General features: G+C 47.1%; 1 protein-coding gene across 2 annotated transcripts; it reads left to right on the top strand.

Moving 5' to 3' along the window:
- Positions 1-4648: 4648 nt before the first annotated feature.
- Positions 4649-16556, top strand: ING1 (inhibitor of growth family member 1). Of its 2 annotated transcripts, none has more exons than XM_019529658.1 (2): positions 4649-4705; positions 14932-16556. In XM_019529658.1, the coding sequence occupies exons 1-2, from the start codon at positions 4678-4680 to the stop codon at positions 15633-15635; spliced, it is 732 nt and encodes a 243-aa protein (XP_019385203.1). In that variant the 5' UTR covers positions 4649-4677; the 3' UTR covers positions 15636-16556. The 2 variants fall into 2 exon arrangements, with proteins under 2 accessions (XP_019385203.1, XP_019385202.1); XM_019529657.1 differs by lacking the exon at positions 4649-4705 and adding an exon at positions 6282-7773.
- The last annotated feature ends 3824 nt before the right edge of the window (positions 16557-20380 follow it).

The raw sequence follows: 20380 nt of genomic DNA, 5'->3' as shown, positions 1-20380 counted from the left end.
AGGTCTGGAACCAACTTCCAAGAGAAGTGGTGCAGGCTCCTACCCTGGGGGTTTTTAAGAGGAGGCTGGATGAACACCTTGCTGGGGTCATTTGACCCCAGTATTCTTTCCTGCCATAGCAGGGGGTCGGACTAGATGATCTACTCAGGTCCCTTCCAACCCTAGAAACTATGAAACTACCTCAAACTTCCACATTCTTCTCCGTCTAAAGAAATGCCCCAGAAGCGCTAAAACTCAAATGAGGAGCTGAGTACAGGTATGTTGGGTGCATAATACAGGCATAAAGTTCAGACACCGTGGTGACAAAGAGGAATGGGCATGTTTAGTATGGGGCACAGTACACAGCACCATAAGAGCTGAGTACATGAGTGTGTGGAGCATAGACCAAATGTAGTTTTGTGACTGTGGTGTGGAGCTGAGAATGAGCATTCCCAGTATGTGGCCTAGGCATATATATTCTGAAAATGGAGCTGGGTGACTATTTCAAAACTTAATTCCATTCTGATTTTGGGAGAGTAAAAAGTAAATTCTCTGCAAAGGGGAATGGAGCTCAAGGGGATGTGCATGGCAGGCTAGGGAGTCTAAACCAGGCTTTTGGGGCCCTGTTAGTCAGCCAGGCAGGATATTTCTGGCAAATAGACAATTTAGCAAATTTTGATGATGGTAATATTTTTCCAACCAGTGGAAGGTGAAATCATATTCAGAGAATGCTGTCTGAAATAAATGCGTCTCTCAGAGCTATTATTTCAGGCTGTATTGATCTCTACAGAATTTTCTTTCATCTGAGAAAATATCACTAAGATGAACCCCTTCACAACTCACTAAGCCTTCTGTGCTGCAGACAGATGTGTAGTGCTCCTTGCCTCTGGACTAGACTTAGTTTTGGGGCAGAGACTCTACATCTCCAGCTCTCCTACCACCAGCAGGTCTCAGACTCCTCACAGCTCAGCCCCGGTCCCAGATTCTTTCCAAGCTTTGCTTGTGGTATGTAGTGGCAAGGAGAAGAGTGGACCCAGTACAATAAGTGTTTGTGTAGGTTCATTACAAGTAAACATCAGAACAATGAGCATGGTGAAGAGAATACTGGAGAAGTGTCGGAGCAGTACTGGGAATAGGGTTAGGTGACACAGAAGTTAGTGAGTATGTGGAGGTTAGGAGCAGCATAGAGAGCAATGCCATAGAAAGGGGTCAAAGGTGCTCAATAGGCAGCGCTGGGGGCTTGCACTAACATTCTTCTTCCTTTCATAAAAAGGTTACCATTTTAGTCTCTGCACTGTGCCAACACCTCCTCCTCTGCTCATCAACCTCTCCCTGTTCCAACATCCACCACTGCATGAAATGGTAGTCTGAAAATGGAGAACTGGGCCTTGCTGGACAGGAGTAGAAACAAGAAATGAGGTGATACAGAGTGTTGCCAAAGAGTCAAAGGAGGTAGAGTTAGAGTCCTGGTCTGTTATATACAGGGATATAGAAAAAAGATTTTTGTAGAAGAATAGGGTAAGTAAATGTCTTTAAGCCTTATTCTATGGAATTACAGTTGCCTAGTGGTGCCTGCTACCCTCCAGAATATTGAGCTCACCTCTATTCGAACCTCCAAAAACCACAAAATAAAGAGGAAAGGTAATACAAACTTAAACCTCTAAAAACAGAGGTAAAGCATATGTCACACCCCCTGTTTAACCTTAACCTGTCCTCTCTTTGAATGACACTCCAAACTTCAGTGACACGCATATTAACAACATTGTTCTAACAGATGCTTTGGAATACTCTGGGAACATAGCACATGAGTATTGACAGAAAATGTCCAACACTTCCTCTTTGCTAAGGCAAAACTTACATTTGGGTCAGTCATAACAACAGGAGTTACATACATCTGGCCAACATTCAAACATTGAGCCTACTCCATATGAACCACCCCGGACTTGCTAAATATTACCATATGTTCACACTTGCAGTAAGGATTCCTACTGAGATACTGCCTGCCTTGTCCCTACCAATCCTCAGGACATCGTCATTGCCAAATGGCTGACAATCTACAGGGCAAGAAGACCTCTGTGCACTAATGCTGGTGCAACCTATAGAAATCAGTGTCAAAAGGAAACAGTTTATTCTCCAAAGTGCAGATGTGCCTCTCTCATCACATCACCATTATAGGTATGCTAACCTGCTCCAACTAATCTCCCCGCCATACAATAAAATTATTCCTCACACTATAAAGGTAGTTGGGGTGTATGCCAATAAGTTACGTAAAGGGCTGTCCTGCTGGAAGCTCACAGGCTGAATCTGGCCTGTGAGGGATTAATTCATCGCCCCCAGGGTCCCAGTCTGGGCGTGGCTCCCCACATTACTCTCCTGCTACTGTCACCTCCAAGGTCCCCCTCACTCACTGAGTTTCCACTTCCTGCTCCTGCCCCCACCCCTGAGGGTGGAGTGGCACAGCACATTAGAGGCACAGTGGGGCAGTTTCACACCCTGGGTACCATACAACACCCAGGGCAACCATGTAACACCAGCTGTTACAATGGTGAGCACAGTAGCGCTATCAGCCATTGCTGCAATTGCAGTCATTTTTGTGCCAGCCCCTCCGCTCCAAAGGTGGCACCCTGCGTTGCTGTCCCAGTTGTGCCCCCGTAGTTGTGTTACTGCAGCACAGGGTCTAGGAGCCCATGAGCAACCTCTCAGAAGTTGGACAGCCCTCAGTTATGTCATTCACATCTGTAGAACATTACCCAAATAATGGCATGTTCTTTTAGAACTTCCTCGTAGTCTATTTCTTGTGACACTCGCACAAGGTATATGGACAAAATTGGTTGTATTTGTTAATGATCTCCAGGCAACAAATTAGCAGTTTATGCTGATTCTTTTATTATATGTGATATCTTTGACCGTAAAATATTAACACATTACTGGTTTCTTGTAGATTTGGAAAGATTTGCATTTATGTGATTCTGTTTCATTTGTTCTGAGATTGTTGAAAAGGCCGTTCTTCATCTACCCAAGGGCTCTCTCATGAAGTAGCATGATGGCTTGCTCTATTACCCTTCTGTTTAACACATAATGGGGCTTTTAGGAGGATTTTTGGGATGATCTAATGCACAGTGCCATCAGCAGGTAGACGACATCTACCTCTATACTCCATTTCACCCAACACATACTGTTGAGCAAACTACTCAAGCTTTGTCTATATGAGAAAGCTGATTCATCATATATGTGATACAGTATAATGAGGGAGCAAATGTTCTCTCTTTTTCTGCGGGGGGGTGCTGAGTAAGGAGTTCCTCTTATGACTAATGTGTGTGTGTGTACATAGGTTCTTTAATACACATAATAAATACATACATGGTTTGTGATACTAGAAAGCTTTAGATTGAAAGTTCTTTTGGCAAAGGTTATCTGTCTTCCTCACATCACTGGACAGACAAAATGTTAGCATTTAAGAAACACTATTATCAAACCCATCTGGCTGCATAAATTTATGAATCAGGCCCACAGAAATTACAAAATTGGCTTAAAAATGAAGTTTGAAAATAATAAATCTGGGATTCTTTTTATTTGCCATTTTTTCCTGTGCCTTTGAGGGGGGGCATTCTGTTTTCTGGCTTAATTCTGCAACCCCAAAAGGCTAGAAACATCTTTTTTTAATGAAAGTTTAGAGTCTTGGAGAACGAGGTAACTTCAGAGTCTGAGGCCTCGAGAAAGGACATTTTCAGGTAAACCCAGACAGACTTCCTAATCCAGAGACTGGTGATAAAATCACCCAAATTGGCAACCCTGTTTTATTAAGTACAGGGGAAAGTCAATATTCTTGCAGTCAGTTTACACTAGAGGAGGGACATATGGCCCTCCAAGGAAGCTTTAACAAGAGCTTTATCCTGCAGATCCACTACAACAACACCTTCTCCTCCAGTCCCCTCCCACACACACACTTCCTTTGCCATCATTCACACAGACATGGTTGGATGCAGTACCACGGGGAAAAAAAGTTTGCCGCTTCTTACTATCTCCAGCTCCTAACAGGAGAAATCAAAGCCTTGTATCCTTGTGTATCTCCATTTCAGGAGAAATTCCTCCAGAAACCAGGCAAGGTCACCCTCCACTTCTAGCAATCGATGCTTCAGTGGCAGCAAGGCTCATAATCTGCCAGTGAAAGGCACACAAGCAGGAGGGGGGAAAGTGTGTGTAGGGGGGAGATAAATGACTTGCTGCTGGAGAAACTGCCAGCAAGCTAAACAGCACGAGCGAGTGGGGGAGCAGGGAAAAGAGAAAGGAAAGGAGGAGGAGGAGGGGGGGGGGAAGAAGGGGGGGTTGCGCCTCTCCTACTAATGATACCGTTGTCTTGACAACTGTGCATATCAATTAAAACGCCTTTTAAATGAAAGACTCTCCCCCATGCAAGCGGGAAGAAGGGAGGGAATAAACCTATGTGTTTGCTTCCTTCCTTCGCGTTATTTTAACGGCTGGAGTTAAAGTAACAAAGCCTCAGCTCTTCCGAGAGATACCTCCCCCACCCCCTGCCATCATGATCTCAGCTCGCAAGGCGCAGCGGCGGATCAAAGCCGTGCTGGGGCTGCGGAGGGAAGAGCTGTCTGGCCCTGCAACGAGTCCCCCCGCGGGGCGGGGAGGGGGAGGGCGGCAAAGGGGTGTGAGGGAAGAAAGCGCCAGCGCGGGGAGAGGAGGATGTTGCTATGCGTGTTGCCCCTACCAGGTTTGGTGTGATTTTGCTCTCTCTCTTTCTCTCTCGTGGGTTCTCACTCCCTTGTGGAACTGCATGGATCAAGAGATGATGGGTACGTGTGTGTGTGTGTGTGTGTGTGAATGGCTGATTCTGCGGCTTGATAAAGAGCCTCTCCTTCTCTAAGAATGGAGCAGCGCTGTGCATTATTTTAATCTCAGCCTCTGGAGATGCTGCGTGTTCTGCGGGCTTTGCCATGGCTTAGTATGCCCATCCTCCCACCCCCAACAATGGTGCCGAGTGTGTGCGCGCGCGCGTGTGTGTCCACCTCATGCCCTCTGCCGGGTGGAGGGTGTGCTGCCCACCCCCTCGAGATACCTGGGCGCGGGGAGCATGGCGCTGCGCCCTCCAGGCACTTCGCCGTCCCGGGGTCGGGGACGTTTTTGAGGGGAGCTGCGAGGAAGAGGCATGATCATGGGTCTTACTCTCTTGGGGCCGGGGCAAATTGTGCATGACAGTATCTGGGCCCCCGGGGAGAGGCGGGGAGCTGAGCTAGCCTGTGTCAGCGAGATGCTAGTTATAGTTAGCAGTGGGGAGAGGGGGATGCACATCTCACTGCAGGAACAAGATCCCCTCCTCCCCGGTTGTAGTGTGAGTTAGAGGTGACCTGCAAAGGGAAACTAACTGGCTGCGCGTCTCGTCCCTTAGTTGTGCTCCGCGAAGGCCTGAAGTGTCCGTGTGTGTGTGTGCAGCGGAAGTAATGGAGTCACACAGTACATCGCACACCTCCTCTGTGTGTGTGTGTGTGTGTGTGTGTGTGTGTGTAGATCTAGTGTTCGGCTAAGACCATAAGGTGCGTATGTACCCTGCCTTTCTGACTTCAGACCAACACGGCTAAGTGATGTCTCTCTGTGCAGTATATGAAGTGTGTAGAAACACAATGTGTGCGTGCACGCGCACAGTATATACACAATAGATCCAAAGTCAGGTCTTCAACCCCCTCTGCCCCCAGAACTAAAGAACTAGGCAGCTCAGGGCAGGTGGATGCGTGTGTGTGCGTGCACAAACACACACGCACACGCCGTATATACACAATATATGCAACGTGCGGTCTCCATCCCTCGCTAAGAACTAAAGAGCTAGGCGACTCAGGACGGTGTGTGTGTACACACCGCACATACACAGTATATGCAACGTCAGATCTGCAGCCCTCGCTAAGAACTAAAGAACTAAGCAGCTCAGCGCTGTGTGTGTGTACACACACCGTGTATACACAGTATATGCAACGCGAGGTCTCCCGCCACGAACTCAAGAAGCAGGCTGCTGGGCTGAGGGCAGGGCGGCAGGCTGAGGTTGTTGCTGAGCCGAGCACGGAGCTGGCGGATACTGCGGGCTCTTTGGTTTTGCGCTTGACTTTGACACGGCTGCACCTCAGCAGGCTGCGCGCGCCCTCCCTCGCCGCGGGCCCAGGGACAGCCCGGAGCCCCGCGGGTGCCATACAGCTCCGGAAGGAGAGGAAATAAGGACATGAACAGAAATGGTTTTTTTTCTCCTCCGATCACCTTGAAGGAGCGGGCAGGGGGCCTGCAGCGTGCCCCCAGCACACAGCACTCCGCCCTCCACCTAGGCGTTGCTTCCTCTCCCTCCCTGTGCCCCCAGCCCGGCGCCCCGGGCATGTCCCTCCGAGTAACCCCTTCCTCCCCTTTGTCCTCTGCACCCGAATGTGCTCTGAAACTGGGAACACCAGGCAGGATTTTCCCGCCCACTTCTCCCCACCATTCTGCAGTCATCGCGGGGAGTGCACATCCCGGAACCCGAGGGCAACCAAGGGGGGGCTGCTGGGAAATGTAGTCCCGGCAGGTGCCATTTTATCCTCCCCGCCCCTCCGTAGTGCGTATGCGTAGTACACCCCCTCCCCGCAACGCGTCGCGGTATCCCAGGCATAATTGTCATTGCTTTCCCCCACTTCTGGGCGCCGATTGGCTTCGAGCGCCCAGGGGCGGAATATCTGCCGCGCCGCGCTTCACGATTGGGTGGTGCGAGTGTCATTGCAGCGCCGGGAGGAGGGATGCGGCTCCCTGTGTTGGGAGGTGGAGTTTGGCTTCGCCGCTCCGTTAAAGGGGAGCCCCCAGTGCAAGCCGGGCGGCGCATGAGTCACACGCACAAGTGAACACGCACAAACACACACCCTTGTGCCACGCACCGCCCTTAGCCCCTCCCGACCCAAAACTTTCCCCCTCAGCCCAGCGTGAGCAGGGAGGGGTAATAAAGCTGTAAGGGGGGGAAGGAAGCGAGAAAGAGTGAGTGTGTATGCGCGTCCACCCGCCCCTGTCGCGGGGAGGGGTGCGCATGCGCGGTGCGTGGCGGGGCTGAATGTTTCCCAAGTGTTTGAAACTGGTATTTGGGTTTTCCACGTTGGATCAAGTGCGGCGCACGGAGCGGGGAGCAGCGGCCGCACCGAGGAGGAGGAGAAGGACGGGGAGGAGGAGGAGGAGGAGCAGGAGCAGGCGCCGGCAAACAGAGAGGTTCGCTTTTGCTGCTGCTGCCTCACACTTTGCAGACCAGATTTGGTTTCCAGATTGTTTCGGAGGAGCTGGTGTGAGCAGCGCGCACACACACACACCTCCCTCCGATTGTTCCTACCCCCGTCCTCCGTGAGGTCCCCGGCACGACAGCCATTCAATCAGCTGCTGCTGCTGGCTGGAGCGGGGTGACTCGCAGAGGGTGTGTGTGTGTCTCTCTCCCTCTGTGTTTTCACCGGAGAGGAGTCCGATGTAGCTGCTCCCGGTGCTCTGGAAGAGGTGGGGGGAGCTGCAAGGGAGCGATCCGGGCACCGAGCAGCCCTTGCAAGCCTGGGCTGGGCGGCAGGCAGGAGACGACCCCCGCTGCTGCTGCTGCTGCGCCCGTGGGGGGGGGCTCGGATCCCTCTGTTGCCTGCCTCGTTTTCTCCACTCGCCGGATGAAAATGTTGAGTCCCGCTAACGGAGACCAGCTGCAGCTCGTGAACTATGTGGAGGATTATCTGGACTCCATCGAGTCCCTGCCCTTCGATCTGCAGAGAAACGTCTCCCTGATGAGGGAGATTGACGCCAAATATCAAGGTAAAGTGCTTGCTTTTCTGTGTGTTTGGGGGTGGGGGTAAGGAGGTTTGTCTTTTATCCTTCCGTTCCCTGAAAGCTGCCCCCCCCCCTTGCACATCTCAAGGATGGTAGTTTTATTTCGGGGGAGGAGGGACGAGAGCTGCTCGGCGGAGGGGGGCTGATCCGCAGCGCCAGCTCTTGTCATGGGGCGGAACAAAAGGTCTCCGATCCTCTTTCGAAGCAAGCCCTCTCGCTTTTCTTTTTTTCCCCCCTTGTTTCTTCTTGCCGGGGGGGGGGGGGGGAGCTGGTCGAGGCGGCGGCGGCGCCCGGGGCAGGGGAGGGGGCACAAAGGAGGGCTCTTCCTGGGCGCCCCAGGTTTTGCTGGGGACGGAGGAAAAGTGCTGGGTGGAAGAAGAGACGGGGGGAAGATTACGGCGCAACATTTAGGAATGTACAGTATTCATGATGGCTGTAGTAGGGGAGAGAGGCTGCGAGCGAGGGAGGGAGGGAGGGGGAGGGACTAGGGGTGCGCTTTGAGTAGGGGAGGGGGAGGTGTCCGCTGCCGCTTCTTCAATGGGTTTCGCTTCAGCCTGTGGAGCAGGAGCAGCCCCTCAGTGTGTGTGGTGTTGTGTTGCGGGGGGAATTGCTACGTGCCCCCTCCCCGCTGCCCCCTTGCCCAGCGGCGGGGCTGGAAGGAGCTTGGTTACTTGCTGGAGGCCGAAGGGGGTTGATTCGGCGCCGGCGGCAGAGGTGACTCCGGGGAGCGGGGAAGGAGCTCGGTGCAACAGCCCCTCGCTTCTTAGGGACGGTGAGGGGGGCTCGCAGCTGAGCGGCCCCCACCCCGCTCCCTGGATGCCTCTGGGGACTAGCGCAAACTTCCCCGCGCGAGAGTGCAGCGGATGGAAAGGCCAAGGTGGAAAGGGGAGTAAAATTTGGAAAAAAAAATTTAAAAAAAAAGTGGGGGAAGGCCTCCCGCGTCCACACGCAGCATAATCTGGCAGCTACCACTGACGCCTCAGCGCTTTGCCGGAGCATTTGCTGTTGTCGCTTCTTTTATATGCACGGCTCATTAGCATATGGTGTCTCCGCCTCTCGCTATTGGGTGGAATCTTTCCTATTAAATGGCTCTCCCCCCCCCACCCCCTTCTCCGCCCACTGATTGGCCTCCCGGCGGGACAGTTCTACCTCCTGGCCCCGCCTCCTTGTGACGTTTCGAGGCAACTTTTGGACGGGTGGGGGGAGGATTGATTTGAATATCTAGTCGCCCTTCCTCCCGATACTGATTGGTGGCGGGGGCCCAGCTGGGCGGTTCAGACGCGGGCGCGCGCTTTGTGATTGACGCGCGGGTGCTTAGATGCGGGGTCTGAGGAGGTAAGTGCCGCTTCTTATTCGGGTTCTGATTGGCGAGTTGAGACGATGAAGGCGGGCTCAACGAGTTTCTTTTTTCTCTCCTGATTGGTTCGTTGTTTCGGAGAAAGCGTGCTTCTCTTGGAGTTTCTGACTCCAATTGGCTCGCTGGGGAACAGGGGCGGGAACCTTTCCGTGCTCCTTTTTTTCTGATAGACGCGTTCCGCCCCAACGCTGCTCGCTCCTGATTGGCTTGGAGGCGGGGCCATGCTTCAGTTTGTTTGCAGCTAGTCTGTTAGGCAAAAACGCAGGAAGCTTCGCCGCTTCCTGTCCGAGAACAATGGCGTGGCGTCACATCCGGGGCGTTCCCTGAGCGTTGGTAACTGCTCGGTTGCTAGGATGGAGGAGGGGGCGGAGTCTTCTGACGTCAAGGGGCGGATCTCCGAGTCCACGGCTCCTCCCCCACTCCGCTGCGCAGCCTTGAATACCGCCCAACGACTCTTCAGCGGTCATTGGTGCCTGCGGCAGCTGGGGTCCGGTGGTGTCTCAGTCTCTCCTCACGGGGTCAGGGGCGCATCTTTTCACCTCGCACGCGGGCCGCCTCCAGGGCCTTTTAATTTACCCCCCCCTCTTTCCCTCCCTCCCCTCCCAAAAGAGAGGTTTAGGTTAGGTCGGGGCAGGCAAAGTCTAGCTTCAGCAGTCCCTGCTGGCGTTGCACCACCAGGTCTTCACCGGGGCCCCAGCAGCGGGGCCTTGAAGCACAGGGCCAGCGTTTCCATGGAGACCGGCCCAAGCGGCTCTGGCAGGGCCGTGAGCTGCTCTGGGGTTGGGCTGGGATCTTGCCGTGCTGATAGTGCAGGGCAGAGCTGGGACAGAGCTGTGATCCATTGTCTGCCTGCCCCAGGGGCAGCAGATTGCAGCTCTGGCCTACACTGTCACCATCGCAAGGCCCTGGCCTTGGAGCAGCTGGGTGCCCAGCTGTTGCCCTGCCAGCACTGGTTAGGCCCTGGGCCCATCTCTCCTAGGGTCCCCATGGAGATCTGCTGAAGCAATGAGAGAAGGGGCTGCTGGGAAACTGAGTCCAGCTGCCAGCCAGATCTGCCATTTTGCCCACCGCTGGGTTAGACAGGAAAACTTTTCTCGCTAGGAGGGTAGTAAACCTGAACAGGTTACCCAGAGGGCTTGTGGACTCTCCATCCTTGGAGGTTTTTAAGACCCAGCTAGACAACACTTTGTCTGGGATGATCTAGCTGGGGATGGTCCTGCCTCTACCAGTGGGTTGGATTCTAGTGTTTCTCAACCTGTGGTATGTGTATCCCTAGGGGTACGTGAGACACAGGCAGCAGGTACACAGGTGCTGCATTTTGGTCTTTGCCTGCTCGGGCTGGAAGTACCGGCTGCTGCCCCTCCTGCCATGTCTGGTGCCAGGGCTTTCACTTCAATGTGCCGGGGGATAAGTAGGGAGGCCCTGAGCTGGCTGCCTTGCCCCGGTGGAAAAAGTGGGATTTGGCTCACGGTGATGAAACCGGAAGTGCTATGGTGAGGAGTCCAAGTCTGAAATGTTCCAATTTCGCTTTTACTGTGTTGATTGGCAGGGAGTACGCAAGGTACCAAAGGTTGAGAACCACTGGATTAGATGACCTCTTGAGGTCCCATCCAATACACATCTGAGTCTAAGAGATGCCAAAGTAAGTTCCTCCCAACCATACCCCCAGTTTATTGGGATATTATTGATCAGCGACATAACCAAGAGCAGCTAAATACAGAGAACGCAGGGACATACTCATTCCCAGGTGGAGAGGTCTCAGGGCCCTCAGAGTTGTGACTGAGGCAAAAGTTTCAGGCTCCCCCCACTCTGCCTTTATGTGAGGGAGCTTTATACAGTTCAGGTTCACACTTCTCTATACCCATTCCTCCCTCTAAGATAAGGAGCTGTTGGCCAATTGAATAGGGAGTAGGGAAACTGAGTCATGGTTCCTGACCATTGTTCTCTCCTTATTAGCACTGGGTGTGATCGCTATGCATCCCAACTCCCTTGAAATCGCTTCTCTGCATGCTAAGGACAAATGTCTTACATTTGAAAGCTTGTCTAATTACCCCAACTGCATAGTTGGTCCAATAAAAGACATCACTCAGGGAAAATCTTGTCTCTGTGTTAAGCCTTGTGATTCAGCCTGAATTGCTTCTGGGCTCAGAGTATGTGGGGAGAGAAATGGGGTGAGCAAAAAAGGGATGAGGGATGTTTAGGACTCCCCAGCACACACAGGTGACCAAGCCTGTTCCTGTTCCCTTCAATAGCGACATTTTAATCTAAAAATAGTCTAAGAGGGATGTTGTGGCTGTGACGTCCCAGAAATGACATGAGTGGCCAGGATTGCTTAGAGTGAGACTGACTACGTAGTTGCAGTAGAATTAGCCAAGCTTTCAAATGCGAGTTGTTTCTTTCTCAGGTCACAAGATGTTTTAGCCCACAGTCATTTTGATCTACCTTGGGACATGGTTAGTTGACACATGGGTTAAAACATCAGGGGGTGCTGATGATATGGCTGAGGTTGGATATGCTCCAGCAGTAGCAATGGTGGAAAATAGCTGTGCTGGCCTTAACCTGGGGGAGCTCATGCAGACCGTCTCTGGCAAGATAGAAGGCATAGGTAAATGTATCATAGGCTATATGATGTATGCTTTTTCCACCAGAGTAGGGCTTCTCCCTTTTTTGGACTCAAGGAGCTCCATAACTTCTGAATTGAGAGGCACCCAATTTCCAAAACTCACTTGTATATTACAGTGCTTACCTCCTTGCAGAGGGTCTGGGCCCTGGGGGTGCAGGATCCACCAGATACAAACTAGCCTGTGCTTGTCTGCTTATCCTCACACCTCACTGGTCAGATTTCTCCACACCCTTTGAAGACACCTTGGTTGAGAATCACTGTGCTAGGAACACTCAAGTGGATACTGTTCTTCATTGGACTTGTTAGAGAAGTTAAGGACCCCTTTAGAAAGCTACTCCTGCAATTGTTGGAGTAGCTCTTTGTTGTTATGTTCTCTGAAAAAAACAAAATGAAGCAAGCAAAGATTGACACCCTGCAGGAATCAAACCAGCAGCCTCTTATAACTAACATGGGGTTTTTGCAGAATTTTTGGTTCTGTATCCATGAGCGGAAGGGATGGAGGGTGGCGGGGTGGAAATGATCTATTTCCAAGTTTATCAGCCTACTTCAGGCAGGCCAGGTATCTGTATTGCACCAAAGCCTAGTAGGTAGCTGTAGAGGTGTTTGACTGTTTTGAGAGACATTGGAATGGCTAGCCTTTCCTTTGGGATCTATACAGTACTTCAGCTAGGAGAGGTTAACATTAGCTGTTCTACAGAGAACAGATAGGTTGTGCTGCAGAGCTCCCTTGTATAAGGAATTGGAACTCAGCACTGCTTTCAGTTGCAGTTGTGATGTTGAGCAAGGAAGTGTTTGCTTACCAGCCATTTCAGTGCTATGTTCTGTATCCACTCCACAACTTCACCTATAAGAACACCCAGTTAGTGCTGAGAAACCTTTTTTATCTGCGTATCTAAACAGCAGCAAACTTTGCTTGGCATTCTGCAGTCTTCTGAGCAATTTGATTAGCAACACAGGAGAAGTGCTTAGCACCTTGCAGAATTAAGACCATCGTGACTAAATTAAATGCTTTTCTCTCAATATGATAAATTATTAAGCAGCTCCTGGAAAATGGCATTTTTTCCATATGCTTCCACATCTGTCATGCAGTTTGGCAATATGCTGGGAGTAATAAATTTAACTATTTTAGGTAAGTCATTACATTTTAGTAGCCTATATTTAAGCATATTGGCTCTAAGTAAAGCAAACTGTTTCTCCGAGAAAAATTATCTTTATATCACATTCATGTGGGCTAACCTAAGAGTGACAGTAATCAAGTGCCCCCAAATCGTATCCTACAACTTCTTTCAGTCATTAAGAATAATTGATGATGGACATTTAAATCACTTTGGAGCGTTTGTCATCAGTAGAATGAAAGGTACTTTGTTTTATAAGAATATGCAAGCTGGCATGTCATAACACACTTGGGGAGGGGAGGCAAGTAGCACTTCAGCACCTGCTCGCTGGCTGCTTTGAACCCTGGCAGGGAGCCTCTATTGCAGCTGTACTAACTAAAGCAAAACTTAGTTTGTCTACGTCAGAGTTCTACGATGTGTTTATAAATATGATCTGGAAAAGATACATTTTTGTCCTAGACATAAAGCCTAAGTCACACGATCTTCAGTGTTATTTAGTATCAGTTACTGCTAGAATGTCTTTTATCCAAAAATGAATCTGATTTGGGAAATAGGTATTCACACTTGTGAAATTCAAAGACAAAACCTTTGAGATCTAATTTGAATTTAGATAGGATCCTAACTTTTACTGGAGTAAAACTGTTAGTTTTATGCTTCAGCAAGTGTTATGTTCTTTCTAAAGCTTCATTTTTTGATTATCAATCTAACCTCTTCTCTGCTTATTTCAAGGTGAACGGACAGAGAAACAGCTTAGAATCTGAGGTGGTTTAAAGTCCATATTCTAGATATCTCCTTTAGGGTTGAGTATATTTATAAAGAGGAAACAGAAAAGAGTTTTAGCAGATACTACATCTCACTTCTGTTGAAGGGAGCTGGATCAAGCTAGTGGTGCTTTAGAACCACATACTTGACCATTTAAAGTGTCTTCCTCTTCAGACTGATCTCAAACACTCCATTGACTAAAACCTTACAGTCTTACAATAGTGTCACTTAAATTATCTGCATTTGATTGACAAACGTATATGATATATGCATTTGATTGATGCACGTAAAAAACTCTGACTTACGCTATATATTATAATGTCCTAATGTTATTTTAATGTTTACTTGGTTCTTCTGGGTAAATGCATACAGAAAGTATATCGATGTATTTACTCAAGATAATGCAACTAATTTCAAAGAATGTGTGTGGGAGGGGAAAAAAACAAACCCAAAAGGGGCTCACCTTTATCCTGCAACCAGGGCTCTAGTCCTTTTTAGTCCCACAACTGGAGGAACAAGAGATTGGAACAGTTTTATTAGCCCTATCAATCAAAGATTTTTGTTGCCCAGGAGCCAGCCCATGGCATTCTGATTTCTGCATCGGGTATAAAGTATGGGTATCATCATTAACTCACTCAATATCTGTTTTCTGCAGTGATTTGTGCTCCGTCTGCCTCTCTCAACCATTTCTCACTAATTTCTAGTGAGCAAAAATTATGTACTTCTGTCATCTTTAATTTGGAGGAAGTTTCTTTGTGGGCATTTTTTTTTCCTCAAAGAATGTTAATACTTGGAAGATGGTCTGAAAACTAACCAGTGTCTTACTTCCATTTCTGAATTTGGAACTAATTTTGGAGTTGCTGCTGATGGAAATTAGTTTAAAATATGTATTTATCTACAAGGAAACACAGTCTCAAGACCCAGGACACGCATTTGTTAGTCTTCTATAACTTCCTGTTGTTTGCAGCAAGCTGTTTCATAGACATCACTTGTCACTAGATACATGTACAAGCACTCAGAGTTCAGCAGTCAAAAATGAAATAAGTTTTCCATATCCAAACCAGTTGCATTTGCATTCTGTTCTAGAGAGACCTGCTGAAGCAAAAATAATCTGCTAGAGATATGAGCTGTTTGTTGTCAGATTGCAGCTTTGGAGAGTCCACCTTTGATCATCTTTGCACTTTACAAGAAGGTGTTGCTGCATTAGCAAGGACTGAATATGGGAAGGTTTTGTTCAGACTTTCTGCCTGTGCGTACTATTGATAGTCTTTATTTTTCTTTTACAGAAATCTTAAAGGAGCTGGATGATTATTATGAAAAGTTCAAACGAGAGACAGATGCAGTGCAGAAGAGAAGACTGTTGCATTGCATACAGAGAGCATTGATCAGGAGTCAGGAGCTGGGAGATGAAAAAATCCAAATTGTCAGCCAGATGGTGGAGCTCGTTGAGAATAGGACCAGACAAGTGGATGGTCACGTGGAACTATTTGAGACTTGTCAAGAGACTAACGACACTACTGGGAACAGTGGCAAAGCCAGTCAGGATAAGTCAAAGAGTGAAACAGTCGCTCAGGCAGAAAAGCCCAACAACAAGAGGTCAAGGCGGCAGAGGAATAATGAAAATCGAGAAAATGCTTCTAATAATCACGATCACGATGACATCACCTCAGGAACTCCAAAAGAGAAGAAAGCAAAAACATCCAAGAAAAAGAAGCGCTCCAAGGCAAAAGCAGAGAGAGAGGCTTCCCCAGCAGATCTTCCTATTGATCCCAATGAGCCAACATACTGCTTGTGTAATCAAGTCTCCTATGGAGAAATGATAGGATGTGATAATGATGAGTGTCCAATTGAGTGGTTTCATTTCTCATGTGTGGGACTCAATCATAAACCAAAGGGTAAATGGTACTGCCCCAAATGTAGAGGAGAAAACGAGAAAACTATGGACAAGGCACTAGAGAAATCAAAAAAAGAAAGGGCCTACAACAGGTAGTTTGGAGACTTTTAATAGCAAAGAAAACTAAAACCACCAAACCAGTGTATTTATTGTCGGTGTCACCTTTGTGGAGGTGCAAAGATTGTAAAATGTATATTTTTAAAGGAGGTTAGAAACTGAACCATTCCTGTTATAGGGACGGCAATAAGTCCAATTTTGTTTTTCATTTGGTACAGCTGTAAACAAGAAAGTGGTCTGTGGACCAACATTTAACAATAAACAAAGTAATAAAAGTTTAAGTGTAGTGTTCAGCTGGGTCTTAAGAAAAAAGAATATTTTTTTGTGCGTGCTTGTAGCACTGTACCCATTAAACTTTCAATTACAATATTTCTTGAACATCCATTTCATTTTTCTTTATAAGGGAATGTTATTTACCTTTTGAGCAAATTGTCAAATAGTATTGCCATCCGGCTGTATTTGAATAAAGCTACAGTACCTTGCAAATTAAATTTCTTTCATTGACAACCAGTACAAGAACTAACAGAACAAAGGTAAAAAATCCAGTTCCTGCTACAAAGTGTGTCAGTATAACAGTTTAATAACAAATGTTGAAATAGGGTTAGAAGATTATTTTTTAAAAAAAGTAAATGGTTGCCTTTTACATGACAAATATTTTATATACTGGCCAGGTACCACAAGGGCCATTTTAAATGATTCAGTACATTTTATATTTAACCAGGAAGTGGTTTAATAATGAAACTTAACATAAAACAAGCTTTATACTGTCACAAATAATAATGTAGCAATCTTTAATTTGTATAAGTTGTATAAATGTACATTTTTAAGTGGAGTTGCACTTACTGTATTATAATTGGAAATGCAGCCAAATGCCATTGGTTAACAGATGTGCATTTCCTTCTGTATGTATGAAAACTGTACAGCTGTGATATTAAGAAATAAATGAAAAAAACTTAGACAGCTTGCTCCTCTGGCAATTCTGTTTAACATGAATACCTAGAAATTACAAAAACTAAGGTCTTTAACTTCAACAACCCTAGCAAGCTTCTGTCCAGAAGCCTGAAGCAGAATTATAATTCCAATAATGAATGTGTGGAGAGCGTGTGACTAGCAAGTAAAGAAGTTTATCAAAATAGCATTTAACCTGCCATCCAGCTCCACTCTCTTGTTGCTTGAAGTTGCTCTAAGAGCTTGCCGTATTCCTAAAAATTGATAGAATTGAACTGGCCTCCTTTGCCAGTTTTCATATTTCTAATTATAGATCCAAATAATTTCATTTATTTCTGATAACATTTATTATCAGAAGTAGATGCTTATTGATTTACTATATTTTTCAAGTGGCATTAAAATTACCCAGGTTAAGCATTTATCCCACTCCTTGGGTGCTCAGATAAAAGTATGTTTAGCTATAATAAAAATGTCACTTTAGGTTAGGCACCCAAATCCCATTTCACTTAATTTTTTAGTGCCATAAAGTCCAGGGGATGAAATTCTAGCAGAACTGCTTTGTGCCTCACTTCCTTTTTGTGGAAAAATCCCAAGCGGGGTTTAACAACTACTAGCCAGTAGAGGGGTCAGAAACAGGACTAATGTTGCAGAGGAGCAGTGGGAGGGATGTCCAGACTAGCAGATGAAGGAGTTGGGGGCGGGGGCAGAAGGTTTGGAACACCAAGGTGGGATTTGGTGATTCATACTGCCAATATATTATGTGCAGATACACTTCCAATTAAGGCTTCATTCCTCTCCCAAATTGCAGTTCTGCCTCAAACAGCAAAATCATGCCACTAAATAGTACCGATTCCTCCAACATCTTCTGACTTGCCTGGTCCCTCTGCAGGAAGCGGAGTGGGATAGGATACTGTGAAACAGGTATGATGTTTGGTGAATGAGAGCATGTAAAGGAAAGCCATATGCACCGTGTCACATACTGCAAATGGCCACTGTCAAGTGCATGCATCTACACATGAAATTAAAGCAAAGCAATAAATTCCAGAACTCTTTGAGCTGGAGCAAACTGCTTCCAGGCACAGCATCTACATGTCTGCCCAGGACGGTAGCAATTGAAGTGAGGGCAGAGGAGGCCTGGGCTTGCAGTCAGCCTGGGGTGTCAGCCCTGAGCTCTGGATGGCGGCGTCAGGCAATGGAGTGTTTGGCTGGGGTACAAGGGTGCTGAATCTGTGGAACCATGTGGCTAGATGGCAGGCAAGAGTCTGGCTGGCCCCCACCTGGTCACCACCTACATGTGTGTTTCAGTGCAGTTAATTACTCTGCCATACTGTCTGTTAGGGACAGTACTATTTTAAGGTAGAGCTAATTAGCTTACTGTGCCCCAATACTGGCGCACATGGTGATGCTTTGCTGTGGAGCTAATTAGTCTACTCAGCAATAAATCACGTGTGTAGATGCACCCAGTGGTGACTAAGCCATCTTTAACTATTGCTAAATAGACATGAGAGAGGGCATGAGTTTGGATGTACACATGCACATGTGCATGCTCAGATCCTTCTGCCTTTTCCACCTACATGACACAATAAGCAAAGTACCATTCACGCATTTTGTCTGAAGCAAACAGAACGTCCATTTTGTCCCTTTCCTCTGCTGGTGAGGATCTGGACTGAGGGGAATCCACAACAGCAAGCTTATAATGAATCTTATTTTAGATATGCTTTCTTATTACCTTTTTTCCTTCACATGTGTGACTCTTTTTTTTTTTTTGCAGTTCATTCCAGCTTCTGTCCCCACTGCCATCTCCACCCTTGCAGAATAATTCAGCTCCAGCATAATCTTCTCTGCAGGCTTTGTCTAGTCTGGGAAAACACATGCTTTCAAAAACTGTGCTAGCTAAACCCACTTGAAATATTAGGAGGATTCATAAACACAGCTTAATATTTTTTTAATTAGGCTACTTGGTCAGATCTGACTCTCTCTCAAATGCCTACCCCCCCCCCCACTTCTTCCCCAGGTCCTAATTAGTATTTTAAATGCAGTTAGGTTAAAATGATGGAGGTCTGAAGGAACTTGATAGGAAGGTCCAATTTTACATGGATCAGTGGAATCATCTTTAAACTACTATTAAATGCCATTTCCAGTTCTTACTGATGTGCTGTAATTTCATTCCCTTTAGCTCACAAAGGAGTTGCTGATCTGCTAGATGGTTTAAAAATTATATCACTTCCCATTTTTGTTGGCTTGCATTATGCATCTTCCCAATTTGTAGCATAATGGATTGCAACTTTCTTTTGCAACTCACCAGGCACATTGACACGAGACATTAAATGCACAGGAAACTAATTCTATTGTGCATTACTGCGTCATGGCAAAAGTTGTGCTGATGTGCTAACATGCAGTAGAATTAGTCTACTGTGCATTAACGTCACTAAAAAGGTGTATGCTGGTGCTACTGCACAGTAGCGCTGGTTACTGTGCATTGAGTTAGTACCTGTTATTATAGGTACTAAACTTAATGTACAGTAACTACAGTGCATTAATGCACATGTAGACATACCCACTTTCCAGTAGAATCAGCACCATGGGGTTCAACAGGTCTAATTTCAAGCTCTGAGCATGTTTGCTTACTTAGTTTAGATCCCACAAACCACTATTAAGCTCTTAGTTGGAAGTACAGCTGTCTCACGTTATATTAACATACTACCAAACAGTCTTATGCTGTGAAAAAATTGCTCTAGTCTAGTCATCTTTTTGTGTTTTTACAAACATATCTTTCCCTCATGCCCATTTAAGTCAGTGTAACAGACATGAGAAACTGCCAGCAGAAGTGGAGATTTAATTCTTGGGCTGTTGCACATAAAAGGCTGGATAGAAGCAGCAGATATGCAGGTTTCCTACAACGCTTTCTGCCAGCCTTAACTGAATCCCAATATAGACAGACCTTCTCTAGGAGTGAGGGAACATTTGAGTTTCTGCCCCTTTGTTCACTGAAAATACTTATCAACAAAGTGCTCAAGTAAGACAGATATTCTCTCTACTGGCACATCTGCATGTTCATTAATACACCCTAGTTACTGTACATTAAATTTAGTACTTGTTTAGCCAAGTACCAATTCAATGAACAGTTACTTGCACTAATGTGCAGCAGCACTGGCACACAGGGGTTTTGTTTTGCTTTTTTTTACACTCGCTGTCCAGTATCCTAATAACACAGTGCAGTAGCGTATTAGCACGATTTGTGACGGGCAGGCTACTACGCAGTAAGCATTTTGTGTAGATGTTGTGCCCATCTTGTGCCCACTGAGAATTGGATTGAGACTACCAATTCGTTTCCTATAAACCACAGAGCAGCCATCTAATATGAAACTTTCGTTCAGTAGGCTACCACCAAATACATGGGAAGGTGACACTGCTGATCTGGGCTGAATGTGAACAAAAGACCTGGCCAAGAGAATCTCTCTATCCCATTACCAGTCCCTTGAACTAATGATATACACCCTCTGGTTAAGAGATGACAGCATTTTGATGGTGCCCAAGGAAGCTGCAGCAAACTTATTACATTACTGTACAGCTCTGTGGAGAGAAAAGACAGGAATGGGATAGGAGGAGACACTGAAGGATCTGGGCCTATTTAGAGAAAAGAAGACCGGGAGCCTTCGGTTACCTGAAGGGGGTTCCAAAGAGGATGGAGCTAGTCTTTTCTCAGTGGTGGCCAATAAAGGAACAAAGAGCAATGGTCTCAAGCTGCAGCAGGGGAAGTTTAGGTTCCATATTAGGAAAAACCTCTTCACTAGGAGAGTAGTAAAGCACTGAAACACGCTACCTAGAGGGGTTGT

Source organism: Crocodylus porosus, unplaced genomic scaffold, assembly GCF_001723895.1.
Source record: "Crocodylus porosus isolate Cpor-Errol unplaced genomic scaffold, CroPor_comp1, whole genome shotgun sequence".
NCBI classification, from domain to species: domain Eukaryota; kingdom Metazoa; phylum Chordata; order Crocodylia; family Crocodylidae; genus Crocodylus; species Crocodylus porosus.
This window is presented reverse-complemented; position numbering and strand designations above follow the sequence as displayed.

Coding starts and splice junctions, on each gene's coding strand:
- ING1 (XM_019529657.1), top strand. CDS start 7,632: ATGAAAATGTTGAGTCCCGCTAACGGAGACCAGCTGCAGCTCGTGAAC. Junction 7,774..14,931: donor GATTGACGCCAAATATCAAG/GTAAAGTGCTTG, acceptor TTTCTTTTACAG/AAATCTTAAAGGAGCTGGAT.